At 30.4% G+C, this 17,260-nt stretch overlaps 1 protein-coding gene across 5 annotated transcripts in view; it reads right to left on the bottom strand.

Annotated features, from left to right (window-relative positions):
• Nucleotides 1-11,683: 11,683 nt before the first annotated feature.
• Nucleotides 11,684-17,260, bottom strand: part of LOC132944346 (protein TANC2) — a 198,292-nt gene continuing 192,715 nt past the window's right edge. For all 5 annotated transcript variants that reach the window (XM_061013637.1, XM_061013641.1, XM_061013639.1 and 2 more), the window contains 7 exons: nucleotides 16,681-16,996; nucleotides 16,437-16,605; nucleotides 15,423-15,604; nucleotides 15,188-15,357; nucleotides 14,925-15,114; nucleotides 14,761-14,861; nucleotides 11,684-14,698 (listed from right to left, as the gene is read on the bottom strand). In XM_061013637.1, coding sequence (XP_060869620.1) covers nucleotides 14,530-14,698; nucleotides 14,761-14,861; nucleotides 14,925-15,114; nucleotides 15,188-15,357; nucleotides 15,423-15,604; nucleotides 16,437-16,605; nucleotides 16,681-16,996 — 1,297 coding nt within the window. In that variant the 3' untranslated portion in view covers nucleotides 11,684-14,529. The remainder of the gene's footprint in view (nucleotides 14,699-14,760; nucleotides 14,862-14,924; nucleotides 15,115-15,187; nucleotides 15,358-15,422; nucleotides 15,605-16,436; nucleotides 16,606-16,680; nucleotides 16,997-17,260) is intronic.

Genomic DNA, 17,260 nt, shown 5'->3' with positions numbered 1-17,260 from the left:
GACATATAATAATGTTTAATTTAAAATAATATTGTATTTGGCTCGGTCCACAGTCAGTATTAAATTACGAACTATTAAGTCTAAATGCAAATTAAAACATAGTCAAATATCTATCTACATTTTATAATTTGTTGTGGTAAAAAAAATCATTAATTAATGTTGGCTGTATTTAAGTTTTTAATAACTATACTGGTACAACTCTAGCTGACAGTCTTTAAGACGTCAAGTTTCCTGTCCTATCCTCACCTTACCTCACCTTACCTCACCTAACCAAATTAATAATATTTAAATATTTTCTTTCATTGTTATGTTTACAATATCGAATACCTTGATAGTTAGTAGGAAAAGATCATCGCAAAGCTCTCGACCAGTGATGATAGTCGTCTATCATCACCATAGTTTCAACTAACCATAGGTTTACCTAACTAACCTTCGTATGACTTATTAGGAAACATTGAATAAAAAGACCCTGAGTTGCAGGTTGCTGAACTTAAGTGTTTGATTATCAAGTTGATCCTTTGATTGTTGACACCTTAATCCATGCTATGGATAGAGCCCATAGATAATAAACATATGGATAGGCCACGCTTATGCTCAATACATTCGAGGCCGCGTTCCCAGAGGGGAAGGCAATTGAGGCTCCTATATATTGATAGTCGATACTCGATATCGGTATACTTTATTTGGCCTCAATTGTTCCCCTCGAAGACCGCTGATAAGACCATTATGTTATATCTCTATTATATATGATGGACCCATACCCAGCTCACTCGTGTAAACATTTTGAAGCACATAAAAGCGATCAACGAGTCTCTATCAACTTTATTGGTGGACGCAGGACCGGCTCAAGCGAAAATAGTGAACTAGGCAAAATCAAATTTGGCCGCCCTTAACAAGAGAATATTATCAGTATTTTGAAAATGCCGCCCTCTTACTAAAGTGCAGCTTAAGTGCCGGCTTAGATATTTAGTAATATTTTACCCATTACTATTAGTACTATTACATACGAATAGCAGTACTTATATTATGTTATACAAATAATTATTACAATATTTTCGTAGTAAATCGTGTAGGTATGTATCTACTATCTATGCAGCATTGCAGCAACAAAGGCACACAACGAAATATAACCATGATGTACGTACGACATCAATAACTCGATGACAATTATATATTATAAATGTATAATAATATTTTTCCTAAATTCATTATTATGATTTTAAATTATTACCCACCTACCCAGTGGCACCCACCCAAAAAATCTGAGAGGCGGCCGCCTCTCGATTACCCCCATCACCACGCCACTGAGGTTAAGACACCGACAATACTAAAACTCTAGTTCGACTTGTAGTAGAAACATACGTACTTAAAAGTTATAATATTTACGACCTACAATTAATATAATAGCGGTGTGTAGTGTGTACCGTGTGCATGAGTGCATAGAATGGTGACTACGCAGCTAGATTCTACAACGACTACAACATGACAACAATAATTTTTGGTATTTCTGTAAGAACTTAGTTATTATCTATAGTATCGCAACATAATAATAATTGTTTCACCCCGTCACCACCCACCCATGAATTGATGGCACGAGATGGTATTTACCCATAGGATTTTTATAATTAATTTTATATTTATAACTATTTTTATCAATTTCAATATTATTAACCATATAGTTGTGGTTGAAATAAATAATAATATTATTTTATTGTTAATTGAACCGTATACTTTAGTAGTACGAACTGTTGGACTCTAACCATTTTAAAAGTGTCAATCGAACCCTTCATTATGGTTAAATATTTTACGAACTATAAAAAATAGTGTAAATACCGTTAATTATATTGAAAATGCCAAAAATGCCAACTATTTACTTTTAGTATTCTCAATGTAAAGTCTTAGTTGTTGTAATCTTGTGTATTGTTAGGGCAACCAAAATATTTCCAACTATTTACTATAACCAAATTATTTTTTTCCGTGTGATAAATAAAAACATGATTATTTATAGGGTATCACGGTTGATTTATATTATCCATTCTTATCACTAAATGTACAGGTTTTGGGGACCGTCGAGTTGTATCGTCTGGGCTTAATTAAGCTAGCCGGTACAGTCAGTGGTGCTTGGGGAGCGTCAGGCAGATAAGTGGCCTATTCGTATTAAAGGGGGTCTATAATATATACAAGAATATATGGTACATATATGGGGGGAATCAACAAGATTGGGCAAAGTGTCACCATATTTATACCATTTGGCTATGTACTAATTTGGCCTGGGATTGGTTGCGTTTTGCCGCACGAGAATCACCTTTTTGCCCATTGCGTTTCGTGTATAATATATGTTTTTTGCGTACTATAATAGTTGCTGTCTGCATGTGGTTGTTATGAGTTTTTGTTGGTTCAACAAGAAAAAGGAAAAGAACTGTTTTATGTGTGTGCGCGTGTATGTGCGTGTGTATGTGTTTTGTAACATTGTGAGGCAGGACCGGCTCAAGCGAAAATAGTGAACTAGGCAAAATCAAATTTGGCCGCCCTTAACAATAGAATATTATCAGTATTTTGAAAATGCCGCCCTCTTACTAAAGTGCAGCTTACGTGCCGCCCTAGGCGTGGGGCTATGTCGCCTACCCCTTGAGCCGGCCCACGAAGACGAGGGGAACACGAAGACCGCTGATAAGACCATTATGTTATATCTCTATTATCTATGATGGAGCCCTATACTCTGATATTAAATGCCCAGCCCACCTTCATATTATTCTCTATGCAAAAAGTAAATTTAAGACAAATTTGTAAATCAATGCACAGTCTCTCTATTGTACTAATATTTGTGATTTCATTAATTTTCAGTATTTTGTATTATTAGATTGGGAAAACATAAAACAATATAATTTACACAAGACTGTGGCTAACACAATCATACTTTGATAAAAGTATATGATATAAGTACCTTCTATATTTGAATTAATCATTTTTTTTTTCGGGTACTTTATTGGTGGACGGCACTTTAAGTACCGGTCCCTCAACTTACTGGGGCAACCTTGAGGCATTTCCTTTTAGGAAATTAATTAAATCCTCAAACATAACTCTTATTTCAAGAGTTTGTAACTAATACAATCATAATATAATATAATATGATATTTATGGACGACACTTGCACCATGGCCCCTCGATATAAAATTGTGGCGACCCGGCACATCTCTTTTAGATAAATGATTAAATACTTAATCAAGTTTTCCAATTTACTAAACATTTATATTGTGTAGATAATTTGAAAAAATTTAAAATTGAAGAGAGACTGTGTGAATTAACAAAATTGTTGGTATGAAATGTTTATTTGAACACCTGTTATAATATTGTATTATATTGAACTTAATTTAATTTTTTATAATGTACTATAGTAAACATTTGAACATTTATTACAATATACGTATATTATACATAGATTTCAAGTAAGATTTTTTTAGTTTTTTTTTTTGAAAGTTACCTACCTACTACAATACAAGACACTTTATTTTTATATTTTGAAGCAATATTATATGTTTTCGATTATTTAGATCTATATAAACTAAATTTCAGACCCATAGTTTAGTATTTAAAGTTTGTATGATCAAAGTCGTGGAACCATATTTTATCAGACTCTACTAGAATGTTGTAGTTAAATTAAACTATAACCTAGGTATGTGGAATAACAGTACCTAACCTTCTATTATAATTTGTTATGAATGTAATATTTTAAGTAATAACTCAAATTTAGCACTTTTACGGTACTTAATACATTTTCCTAATATTTTAACAGAAATTATGGAGCTAAAAATATAGAAATACCTATATTATGTCACGGTCCATAGTTGATAGTTTTGTTTCATTTATAATAATAATGCTTTTTAATATACTTTTTCATAAATTAATATTTATTACAGTTGGCTTTTATGATTTGTTTGAACTATTAGTAGGCACGTATTTTTTTTGGGAGATCCCTATTATTACAACACCGTTACCAATATGCGTTTTTTTGGGGTTAGTTAATATAATTGCATGTTTTCATGATTTCTTCGTATTTATGCTTATTTTCTTAAGATGTTTTTATATTTTCGGTTCATCCGTTACCTACCTACATACCTACCTACAAAGTGTGTAAATAAAGAATTTTTTTTGTAAACCAATTTGAATTATAATTTATTAATTTAAAAAAAATTTAATAAAAACGTTTTCATTCAGTATTTTTTTGAATTTTAAGTGCATATTTTTGAATATTTAAGTGCATATATTTGCCTGTTTTTAGTGCATACATGCAGGCAAATATTTAACACTTTTTCATTGCATTAAATTCACAGCCCTGCTAATTACTTTTACTTCCAATCATAATACCTACCACAGCTAATGTTAAATGTCAAATTGTCAACAATCAACTGCTTCTTCAACTTGATAACACTAAGAGGATATCAGATTTTTAGCGCACCATTTATTTCTCTCTCTGACCCAATCATTTTAGTGTTTTCTTAATCGTACATTTGGTATGGTACGCGTGGGTCAAAGATGGAAAACAAATAGTGCGCTGACATCCCAACCGGCAACAAGTTTACACGAGTGAGCTGGGTGGGTAATATACGATTCCGAATGGAACGATTGCGAACGGACCTTTTCCGGTAACACGATTGCGAACGTTTTTACCTGCCTTTAATCGTGCGGTGTTGTCAGATTTGGTGTTAGTCAATAACAAATTTTTAAATGCCCGAATGCCCCAGCCTTGACGAAGGTCATGTATTTACAGACTATTTAGTATCGACATATATTCCACCTGATGCATTATTTCCACCATATCTTTGGGCACAAGAACCTTCAGTAAATCCAAGGTATGATTTAAAAAAAATAACTTGAATTCTTGTTCCTTCCCACTTAAATTTTACCAGTAAATACAAGATCTCTAAGTTTTTATAATTATTTTGTAGAACTAACAATGGCCCAGAGAGCTTTCATAGGACACGTACAATGGTCAGTTTTATAGACCCCATCCTCCAACACACGTCGTGATATCAGTTTTAAAAGAAACACAAAATTTGACAATAATAAAATCAATTAAAAACAACGTATATAATCCAATGGCCAAAATAGATAAATCTAAAATTGAATTAACATTACAAAATTATAATGATTATAAAATACACAAGGATCTAATTTTATATTTAAGAAAAACTGGAAATTCCTACCAGGGAAAAAATTTAAAAAAAGCAAAAATGTAGAAAACAATTTTTAAAAGCCGTTATTTTATTTATTTTTCAGCTTTTAACGTAACATTAACACGTAGATTTTGTAATAGTATTATTAATAATTATAATTAAATATTATTTTATTTTATTTTAGTTTGTAACGTAGTTGTTGTTTTTATTGTGTAATTAATATCAATAGTTTTTATTTAAAAAAAATATTTTGTAAACTTGGCAACGTGGTCTATAAAAACGTTCGCAATCGTTCCGTTTTTCAGGTAAAACACCAAATTCTCTGATAAGCGTCATTCGTTCGCAATCGTGTTATAAAAAAGGTAAAACGTTCGCAATCGTGTTGTACCCGTATATGTGTATATTATGTCGTATAACACGATTGCGAACGAATGACGCTTATCAGAGAATTTGGTGTTTTACCTGATTTGGTCTTATCAGCGGTATTCGAGGGGAACAATAAATAAAGTATACTTATATCGAGTATCGACTATCGACTATCAATATAAAGTAGCCTCAATAGCCTTCCCCTCTGGGAACACCGCCTCAAATGTATTTAACATAGGCGTGGACTATCCATATCTTTAGTATCTATGGGCTTCATCCATAGCATGGATTAAGGTGTCCACAATCAAAGGATAAACTTGATAATCAAACACTTAAGTTAGGCAACCTGCAACTCAGGATCTTTTTATTCAAAGTGTCCTAATGAGTCACAAGAAGGTTAGTTAGGTAAACATATATGATTAGTTGAAGCCAAAGAGTCAATAGGGCCTTTGCAATTCAAGATCTTTTCCTACGTATTCGGCATTGTTAACATAACTATTCTACCTTTACACTTTTTCTTCCCCCGTCTCTCACAGCTATATACAGGTTCAGCCACTCTCATTCCACACCACCATATGATCGGTATTCTGTCTATCCATCTCTTCTTCAGTCTTCTCGTCCATCATTTCTCCCCTAAATTAACTTCTATAGCCACTCTCACTATCTCTTATCATACAATGACCGAACCACCTAAACCTATTCTCTCTTGTTTTCACTACAATATGTACACTACCCTACACTACCCTTAATTAATTAATTTCTTATTCTATCCTCTTTTGTACCTTAACACCTTACTTATTATTCTCATATCTGCTACTCTCACTCCACTTACCTACCCTAACCTTACATTTCTTTTTCATCTTTCCCTTTCATACACCAAACATTCTGAAATCCTGTTGACCCATTTCCTTATCTCCGCCATATCACACACTTCCTAATTCCTATTCACTCAGTCTCTAGTTACCTACAAGTCATCATACTTGATTATCGGTGAAAATATTTAAATATCATTAAACGAATTTCCTACTCGAAATAATTGCTTAAAAAAATATCATACCTCACCAATTTTCTAATTTTGAACACGACTTTATTGATAGCCCGAATAGTGTTATACCAGTATAGTTACAATACAAATATTGAAAATTTTCATAATACATCCCCTGATCAACTAACTATAATAAAAAAAAACCTACTGAGAAAAAAGAAAATACATACCCCGTGACGGAATCGAAATCTGCTACGGAACTTAGTCTTCGAAACACTGAAACGTTCACACATTTTAATCTGCTTATGATATGTTATTCCCAGTTTGAAAATGTTCACTGACGAATACCATTTCTGAAATAACACGCATCTTATAAACATTTAATTGTTTCTACTAGACGCAAACGCGGTAAATTGAATTCAATTTTATAATTTATAATTTATAATTTGTAGATAACGGTTTTTTTACTTGGTAACCATTTATTTATTACTTAAATAGTAATTATATAAAAATAGTTTTATTGATCCCAATATTTAAAAATAATGTTTCAAATAAAATAATAAAAAAAATTTAAGAAATACCTATTAATTAATATGTATTACCTAAATAAAAAAATAACTAAATAAATTCGTGTTTTCTTTAAACATTTTTACGTCCCCCCTCCCCACTTACGAAATTGTGTCACTCCTCCTTAGAGTGGTGTGCCCCTTAGGTTAAGGGCCCTTGAAATAGTGCATGTTAAAAAATCAGCCATATCCTCCCCCCCCCCCAACCCTTTGACAATATCATTTGACTCATTTAGCTACTTTATGAATTAAGAACGATACATTGAACGTACAAAACTGTACCTACCTACATAATAGTTACCAACCTATTAACCCATCAATAAAATTATATTTTTTACTGTGTACACTAATCGATTGGTATGTACAAAATAACGTTAAGTTATAAATAGGACGTGGATTTAAATGCATTAAAAATAAGAAAAATGCTTTAAGAATACGATTTAATGCACTTATATTACAAAGCTTAATAAAATAGCCAGAAAAATTAAAAGTCCAATTTAAACGAATATAAAATAGAATTTAGATAAGTGTATAAGTAGTGTATTCGTTATATTTTGAGTTTCATTATAGCACATCAGTCGATCAGATGCTATTTAATATTTTAAAATAAAAAAATTCGACAGTAATTCCATATTGGCAAGTGTTGTTTTCTATAACTGAAGACTGAAGTTATATTATCGAACATAATGGGTACGTAAAAAAATAGAAATATAAGAAAAAAAAATTACCTTTATTTAATTGTATTTAATTTTTTTCTAATAAGTTTTTATAAAATTGACTTTATCCCATATAAATGTTCTAATTTCATTTTTCAATTCGTTGATAATATATGAAACGAATTCTTTGCTTAGAAAGCAATGTTTTAGAAAATTCAGAAAATGCAGTTTATATTTAAATATTATAAATAATAATTTCTGATGCATTGATGCGGAAGAGTGAAGGCGTGGACAATCAGCCGAACCGAAATCTAACATCTTAAATACTTAATATAAACAATTTTTCACACACGCGGCATGGTATGAAAATAAAAAAATATTTATAATTCATATTTATACCGATTTTCTACCGAAAAAATAAATTACTTTAATCTCAATATTATTTATTAGTTAACAATATCTTTGCTCAGAATCGTTTTTCGTTTGTTCGTTTTGTTTTTTAATAATTTATACGTGGATACATTATTATTACTAATAATTATAGTAGTTGTGTTTGATTTATTTCATTAATTTATTTAGTACTATACCAATAAATTATATATTAATTAATAATTTTTAAACCATTGTGTTCAAAAAAATAAAAATAATGTGATTTTAATTAGAGTCTTGTAATGTACCAGTTATTAATTAAAATTGTATCTTATGACTATTATCAGTTATAAGTCAAAACATATATTTCTATGAATTAAACCAAAATATTTATATATTTATATTAAGTACCCTGTATAGGTATGTACCTATTAATTATAATTATTCTACAAACAGGGACTGGAAAAACGACGACGGCGTTTATATCTCGCGTATTTTATACATTTCTAGTCCGGAACTAAAATATGCGCCTACAACACTTGGATAGCACATTTTTCGTGACATTAAATATTTGTTTTAAGTCGTAAAAGTAAATTTAAGCCCCAAAAGAATATAAAAACAAACTTACTTTAATTATCGACTCCTTCGGCGGACTCCGTGACGTGTGTGAACTGCGACGACCATGAGGAAACGCTCCAGAATACAGCCAGAACTTAGAATATTGTGATCTATGAAAAATAAAATTATACGAAACGCAGTAAGTTTTTTGCTCATATCTTCTTTGCTTATTGAAATTTTAGAATTTTTAATCGACTGTGTCTTCTGCAACGACTTTGAGATTTGCCATAGATTAAATAAATAAATGATAGATATTATACTAGGTACGTCAATATGATGAATCCACGGATATAATATAATGCAACTTTTTATATCAAAGAGTTCTATGTTAAGGACCAATTTTTTCATTGAAATTTGATATGACAATAAACCAAAATAGTTTATAATTTTGAATTTGAATTATAATAATATGATATAGGTATTATTTAAATTATTATTTTTGTTTATCAATTTAATTATTGATTAAGGTGGTGAATAGATATCAGAAGCACAAGAATATTTTTATAAGAGCATATTGTATTTTATGAACTATTAAATAAAAATGTGATTACTGGATTTTAGAGTTAACATAAAGCCATAAACGTATACAGTAAATTCATCAAATACTATAATACCAACTATATTTTTACAATGATGTGTGTTTTTTCTTTTTTAATATTTTTAATTATTTTTTCTAGTGGTCTATGTAAACGATAAGTATTCGTAATAAAGATTCAATTTTCATATATAATATTATATTATAGGCACTCAGTATGTTTATTTTTAGTTCAATTTAATTGTAGGTATTTAGTAAATAATAATAGGTATACGAAATTGTGTTTTCGAATAGCAATTTATTGTTTGTATTAATACCTACACCATAATAGGGAACTAAAATTTTGTAAATGATGTACAAATGTATTTTTGGTGTTTTAAGGCTGCTGTAAGATCAATTTATGAGAATCCTTGCATTAAATTGTTAGGATTATTTGATATGAATAATTATTTTATTACATACAGGTTTATTACATATAGGTAAGTCGATCAGAAACTATATTTACACTGAATGTTAATAGTAAAAAGCTATTAAAATATCTAATATTTGTATTTATTTGTTAATAATAATTAAGACTTAAATATTAGCAGTAATCTTGTTCCTTTCACTGAAGTATAAACATCCGCATTTCTATTAACTATAAATTCATAATTGTATGAGCTATACATGTTACATATATTTTTCGAAAAAATTATTTAATAAAACAAGAAAAATTCCTATTTTACGCCTAATTTAAGTCTAAAAAGTAAATGTAAAATAGTAGGTAATAATATGAAAACAAACTTACTCGTAAACATCTATTCTTCCTGTGAAACGTAGCTAGAGAGCCGCCATCGCCGAAGAAACAGCTATCTTCATCCATCTCCATCTAATCATCTCACTCCGATGAACTGAAACTCGAAAGTATCGAAATACTTTATGAAAATAACCTGATCATAATGAAATTTGCGAGTTTGTATTAAAACTTACATTATAATATGTACGGTTTAACGAACTGTCCGTTTATATTAGTGGCCTATTATTTTTTTGTTCACTGAAATCAAAATATACAATATATTATATTTATAATACAATAGCATTTGCTGTAATTATTAGAATTGTTAACCGTCGCCGACGAATTTCGACAATTGACGATTGCCATAGATATTATAAAATATATTGTTTATTATGATAAATCCATAGAACTTATATATTATAGTATTATCTAGTACTATCAGTATTATCAGTACCTATACGGTATATTGATAAATCGTATGTTCTTTTACAGAAATCTTTGTCATCTGCAATGCACCTATTCTGGTTTTCTATTTCAATTATAGTTCGCATGTCAAATTTAACTATACATACTGGTCCGTAAGTTTATAGACATTCTAATACATTCTCCCGGCAGTGTCAATAGACACAGTGTTTGAGAAGTTATATTTTTTTGGTATCTAATTAATTTACAATATGAATTATTATAAGTTACCTATGTAGGTACTTGTCCAAAACTCTACTACCGGGAAGCCATTGGTATTTATGGTACAGCCTTACGAAGTTCACGATTTTCGGTGTTTTACGCACCCGTACAACGCTTAAAGTTTACCGAGCTTAAGTATAACAAATTAATTTTTTTTTTAATCTAGGTAAATCAACGTTTTAAAATTGATGATGCAAAAATAATTCTGACACCCACCTATGGTGGATTTACATAACAAGTCGAGGGATGTTTTTGATTTTAATTGTTCGAGCAAGCGCAGTGTGCAAGTGACTACACCGGATATATTATATGAAAATACCAAAAAGTTCAATTAGCTATAATATAACTTAAAAATAAGACTGACCGCCAAATTCAGACTTCACTGTCGTTTTCAGTTAAAAACTAATGATTTTCGGCAATTAATTTTTGAAATATCGTTCATAATTCGTTGTAACTTGTAATTTATATACCTATTTTAAATATATTATTTGTGGGTAATTGAAACGTCTAAAATGTATTATTATATACAAATATGATAATAAACAAATAATAATAACTCAACTTAACCGGCTACGGTATTAATAATATCAATATAAGTATAGTATACAATATCCTAGGCTGTCAAATCGTCTCCACTTGGAATCGTTTTTCGTATATAATGATATTATATCATTGAATTCAAATGTAACACTATCCATAACAGTCACCCACTTGTACCCTACTGTTCAGCAGAGTCACTTCCAAATTTTATTTTTTTTTAATTGACCTCCCTTCCTATTTAAATTCTGACAAACGAGTTTTGGTTAAGTACCTACCTACATAATAGGTACCTATATAACTTATAATTCATATTTTAATTTAATTTCCAAAGAAATATAACTTCCCAGGCACGCCCGGAAAACCGTCGTCTGTCGAACTTTAGTACATAGTGTACAGTGATGAAAGAACTGTAATATCACGCGTCTCTTAATACATTTATTTTGGTCACTAATGATATTATTATTAATTTCGTTAATCCATAGACATAAACACAACATTTTTTAATTGTTTTATATGCCTACGGTTACATCTTATATTATACTATAATTTATTTCTTCTTACTTAATAAGAGTTTCTTATTTCGCATGAACAAAAAACTGCTGCAATAGTAGGTATAACAATAAATTACAACAAATTAGTCATATATTTATAAATCTTAAATTACGATCTAACTATAAATAAGATAAATATGAAAACTATGATAGTATTAATTCTAAAATTTAAAAATAAAGTTTTCTTATAATTATAAATAAGTCTTTAAACATGATTAAAAAAAAAATTTGAAATTAATTATATTGTGTGAATACACATTACAAACTTCAAAATTTAATGTCCAGAATCTCAGAAAAAACTATTCAAAATATTTAGTTCGTTAAAAAAGGATTATTCGTATGGCACCAGGTTATCAATGTTTAAAAAATTCGGCTAGAGTTAAAATCATAAAAACAATTTGAAGGGAGGTGTTGGCGCCCTCAGGCATATGCGTTTTAGAAAACCAAAAAAAAATGTCGAAAAAATTGTATTTTAGGAATACACATTACAAAGTACAAACTAAAACGTCCAGAATCTTAAACAGGAAAAACTTAAAGAAATATTCAGTTCATGAAAGAAGGATTATTCATAGGGCACTAAGTTATCAATGTTCAAGTATATACGAAAAATTCAACTGGAGTAAAATTACTAAAAAAAAAATTGAAGGAGGGTGTTGGCGCCCGAAGGCAAATGCATTTTAGAAAACCAAAATAAATGTGGAAAAAATGTTACTGTAGGAATACATATTACAAAATACAAACTAAAATGCCCAGAATCTTAAAAAGAAAAAAAAATTAGTTCATTAAAGATGGATTATTCGTATGGCACCAGGTTATCAATAATTAAAAAAATCGGCTTATGTTAAAATCATAAAAAAAAAATTGAATAGAGGTGTCGGCGCCTGCAGGCAAATGCGATTTCAGGAACCAAAAAAAAAATGTAGAAGAAATTAAATAGTAGGAACACACATTACAAAGTAGAAACTAAAATACCCAGAATCTTAAACAGAAAAAACTAATAGAAATATATAGTTTATTCAAGAACGTTTATTCATAGGGCATCAAGTCATCATTGTTCGAGTCTATACAAAAAATGCAACTAGTCACATAACTAAAAAACTGTTGCCCGAGCGTAAAGGTACCACCCATCTATTTTGATACCGTCCGTAAAGAAGTTTTACTTAGGGTCCCGGTGCCAGTTTTTCAAATTATCCACAATTCTATAAAATTTGAAAATTAAATTTTATATTTTAGTTGCCACCTCAATTATAAGACTTTTCCACTAATCTACTACCCGATACCTATTTTGGGGAGGTTGATAGGGTGTATTATATCAAAAAAAATGACTTTACAGGAATATCTCTCAAGCTTTGTAGAGTCGTCGGATTTTGATGACTATCTTTTTATCTGAAAGAAGAAGACTTCCTACAGCCCGCATCAATCTCTGAAATTGTATTTTATTTCAAATAATTGTGTTAAAAAATGCTTTTTATCTTGTATATATTTAGACATATTATAAAGTTTGAGAATAAAATATTGAAAAGCAGAGATCGATGCGGGCTGTAGAATATTTCCCTCCAGCAATTAAAAAAAAAGTTATGAAATTTGGTTGATTCTACAAGGCGGTATAATTATTCCCACAGAGTGTATTTTTGAGAACAAAATGGTATCGGCACTGGGCGCCTTAAAAAAAAAAAAATGTATTTATAGGGCTTACTATGGTGTGTATGGGATGGATTAAGGACAGAGATAATTAATATGTTAAGCTCGTATTCTTTTAAGATCAAAATTACATTACCTATTATATTTAAAGGTAGTAACAATAAATTATTATTATTACATATTTTTTTGTTCAAGCAAATATTATATGCATATAAACATAAACTACATGTAAAATACCAACTGTTTAGTATTTTATTATAAGAATATAGAAAAATAATAACAAACATAAAAATATTTGAAAACAAAAATTTAATAGCTTTTAATTTTTAACTAACAATTGTATTATTTTAATTTATTACCATATTAAAAAAAATATATATAAATATGCTTATATATATAATAAATTGTATAAATTATTATATTCATGTAAAAGAAATTAAATTCTATTAAGAAAAAAAAAACTGTGACAAAAAATAACATCTAGCTAAACTAAATAGGTACTTTTATAATGGTATAAAATAGAAATAAAACTATCTCCATAAAACCAAAAAAACAAGCTATATAAATAAAATTAGTAACATGATTGCACGTAAATTTCATTGATTAGTCAAAACTCTTCCGTCTTTCTATAATCACGATATTTCGAATTGAAATAAACATCACATTACATAAATTAGTAAATTAACAAAAAAAAAAAAAAAAACAGGAACAATGTCAATAAATTGTGTATTAATAAAAAAAAACAATTGTGAAATGCATAATATCATTTTTAGTTTTAAAAACAATATTATAATAATAATAATTGTTGTCATAAACGCCAAGTTATCTTTGTACACACTATCAATGTGTGTTTGAATATTTAATTTAATTTAATATAATTTAATATAATTTAATTTTTTTAAATTTTTTTGATTAACTAGTTAACCTATCATTAAGTACGTACATGACGATTCGTTTCTAAATAACGCTTTTAATATAATTATGGAAAACCACATAAAGTTGTCTAAAAAAAAAAAACGAATCATTAGGAAAAATTATCTACGTTGTCGTTAGGAACATTGTCATCAATTCAGAGGTAGGAAGGTCCGGCGATCTCTTGATTGAGCGCAGTATGGTCCAAAGTCAATTTGCTTTGTATGTCATCCTTGAGTCTGAACAGAACATGTCTAATGTCTGAATTTCCAGACGGTACCAGTCTCACAGCTTCTTGGATGTCTGTTAACGCATCATCATATCTCCTACAAAAAAAAAACCATGATAATTTTCCATAACACTTTATTATTCTTTTGCAGTCACATACCTCAGGTCTTTCAGAGCTTTGGCCCTGGCATAATACGCTTCAAACGATGTTGATTTCAGCTTCAATACTTTTTCTGCAAACTCAACAGACTCGTGGACTTCCTACAATAACAATTTTGCCTTAAGTTCTTGATAATGCATATGCCACAAAAACAATATACTTACGTTCAACTTCCTTTTGCAACGTGAAGTGTTCAGATAGAAGTTAATCTGAAGTTGTTTAAACGTCGAGTCTAGTTCATTTTCTGGTGGAAATTTGTTCAGAGCGTACGTGTATCTATAGGCAGCCTCCTTTAATCTTCCTTTTCTGTACAATGTGTTTCCATCTTCCAAAAGCTTGTTGAGCAAAACCAACCTACAAAACAATTTGTATAGTCAATAAATGCACTTGTAACTTTGCATGAGAACATTTAAAAAATGATGCTTACATTATATCTGGTTTTCCTGATGCCATATTCCACGTTGTCGGGCCAAGCTTAGCACCTCGTCTCAAAAAGTTTTGCACTACTGGTACATTTCTACAACTGATTGCTCTGTCTAAAGGACGCATTCCATAAAGGTCGACATGTTCAATCAATGCACCTCTTTCTAATAAAAGCTAATAAGAAAAAAAAACATTATTTAACATTTTTATCTGACAATTATTTTATATATTATCCCTACCTGTACTAAGGCCGGATTTCCATTTAAAGTTGCCAAATCAAGAGCAGTCTTTCCTGACTTATCTGCATGATCGATGGGTGCTCCACGATCTAGTAGATATTGGGCAATAGCTACCCGTCCTTTCAGACAAGCCCAACTCAATGAAGTCTGTCCCTGGCGATCTTCAGCACTCAAATCAGCACCTGCATACAATTAACATACAATATAATACACTTCCAATTAGTAAAAAATCTACACTTATTATCTATAAACCTATATTTACTACTTCTTTAACAAATTAAAAATAATCATTACAAAACTATTAAGTTTATAATCAAATTAAGTAGATTTACAAATATGTAATATTAAAAGCACTAATTATGTATTAAATGCAAAACTGATAAAAAATAATATTCTATTGTACTTATAAAACCATATCATTTGAAAAATGGTATAATTGTGTTGTGTAGAAATGTAGAAATAAGCATTAATCATTACACTAGTTATAACTAAATTGACAATTTTTATGATGCATAATTTAGATAAAACTTTTGTTTCTTTTGTCATAGTGAAATATACAATCTCAACATAGAATTATTCTACACTCGTTAGTTTACTATTTTTGATTTTAATGTGTATAACAATAGTTTTGAAACGCAGTACTAAGGATTAATTAATACTTTTCTTTTGGGTCATAAAATTCAAAAACACTTGATTTAAAAACTGAACATCTCTAACAACCATAGCGTTTGTTTAATAGTTTGCAGACATTTTGAAAATATTAATATGTAATTATTCAGCGTAGATACATTTGAAAAAGAGATATGTTTATTTATGTGGAATAAAAAGTTTCTGGATATGTGTACCTAATTTGAGTACCAAATACCAATACTGGCAGTAGAGTAACAAAACATTTTGAAATATTTTTAATGTATAACCTAATCCAACCCTTATCTATTAGGTTTATTCTGCCATAACGATACAACTCATAAAAATGTCATCGACAACAAACAAATGCTGAAAATGAGTCCTTACCACTGTCGAGGAGAAGTTCAACGATACCAGAATGGTCTTCGGACGCGGCCATCATTAATGATGTCCTTTGTTCAGAGTCGACGATATCGACGTGGGTGCCACTGTGCAATAGCGTCTCGACTACTTCCCATTGGCCGTCGCGAGCAGCCAGTGCCAGGGCGTTCATAGACTGCAAACACATGCCAAAAACAATGGTAAGTAAATGGTGTCAAGCAACGGTTACAGTCGTGAACGTGGTAATTACCTTCACGTTAGCGGACGACACCTGGGCGCCACGGTCAATCAACAGAACCACGGTAGACTTGTGACCGTTGGACGATGCTAGAGTCAGTGCCGTCTCTCCTGACAGGCTGTCCTGCCCGTCCACGGTGACCTCGGCCACGTCCAGCAGGTATTCGACGACGTCGTCCACCCCGCATCCAGATGCTTGGACCAGGGCCTGCTGCGAGGCGTCCGCGTGGTCGACTTCCGCTCTCGGGTCGGTCACGGTCCACTCACAGCCCGACAGGAATGCCACTACGTTGAAACGGCCATTTTTTGCGGCTTCTACTAGCGGGCACCTGTTGCAGGGGAGAATAAAGAAAAGTCTAGGTCAGTGAAAGCGAAACGCATCGGATTTTCTACAATGCTTTAGTGTTAAGTAGATACCGAAATACGAAAACTTTTTTTTTTACATCTGCTTTGATTAAGTAGGTCAATTTTCAATTATTTCTTTGGTTTTTATTAAATTTTGGAAGTCTGCATAATATTTATGTACAGTATGCGTATCTTGAAATTTGTTTAGTGTACAAGTGTATTTTATTTAACAGTTTTTACTGCATTTA

The sequence above is a fragment of the Metopolophium dirhodum genome, chromosome 5, assembly GCF_019925205.1.
Source record: "Metopolophium dirhodum isolate CAU chromosome 5, ASM1992520v1, whole genome shotgun sequence".
NCBI lineage: Eukaryota > Metazoa > Arthropoda > Insecta > Hemiptera > Aphididae > Metopolophium > Metopolophium dirhodum.
Note: the sequence above shows the minus strand (reverse complement) of the source record. Positions and strands in the feature narration are given on the sequence as shown.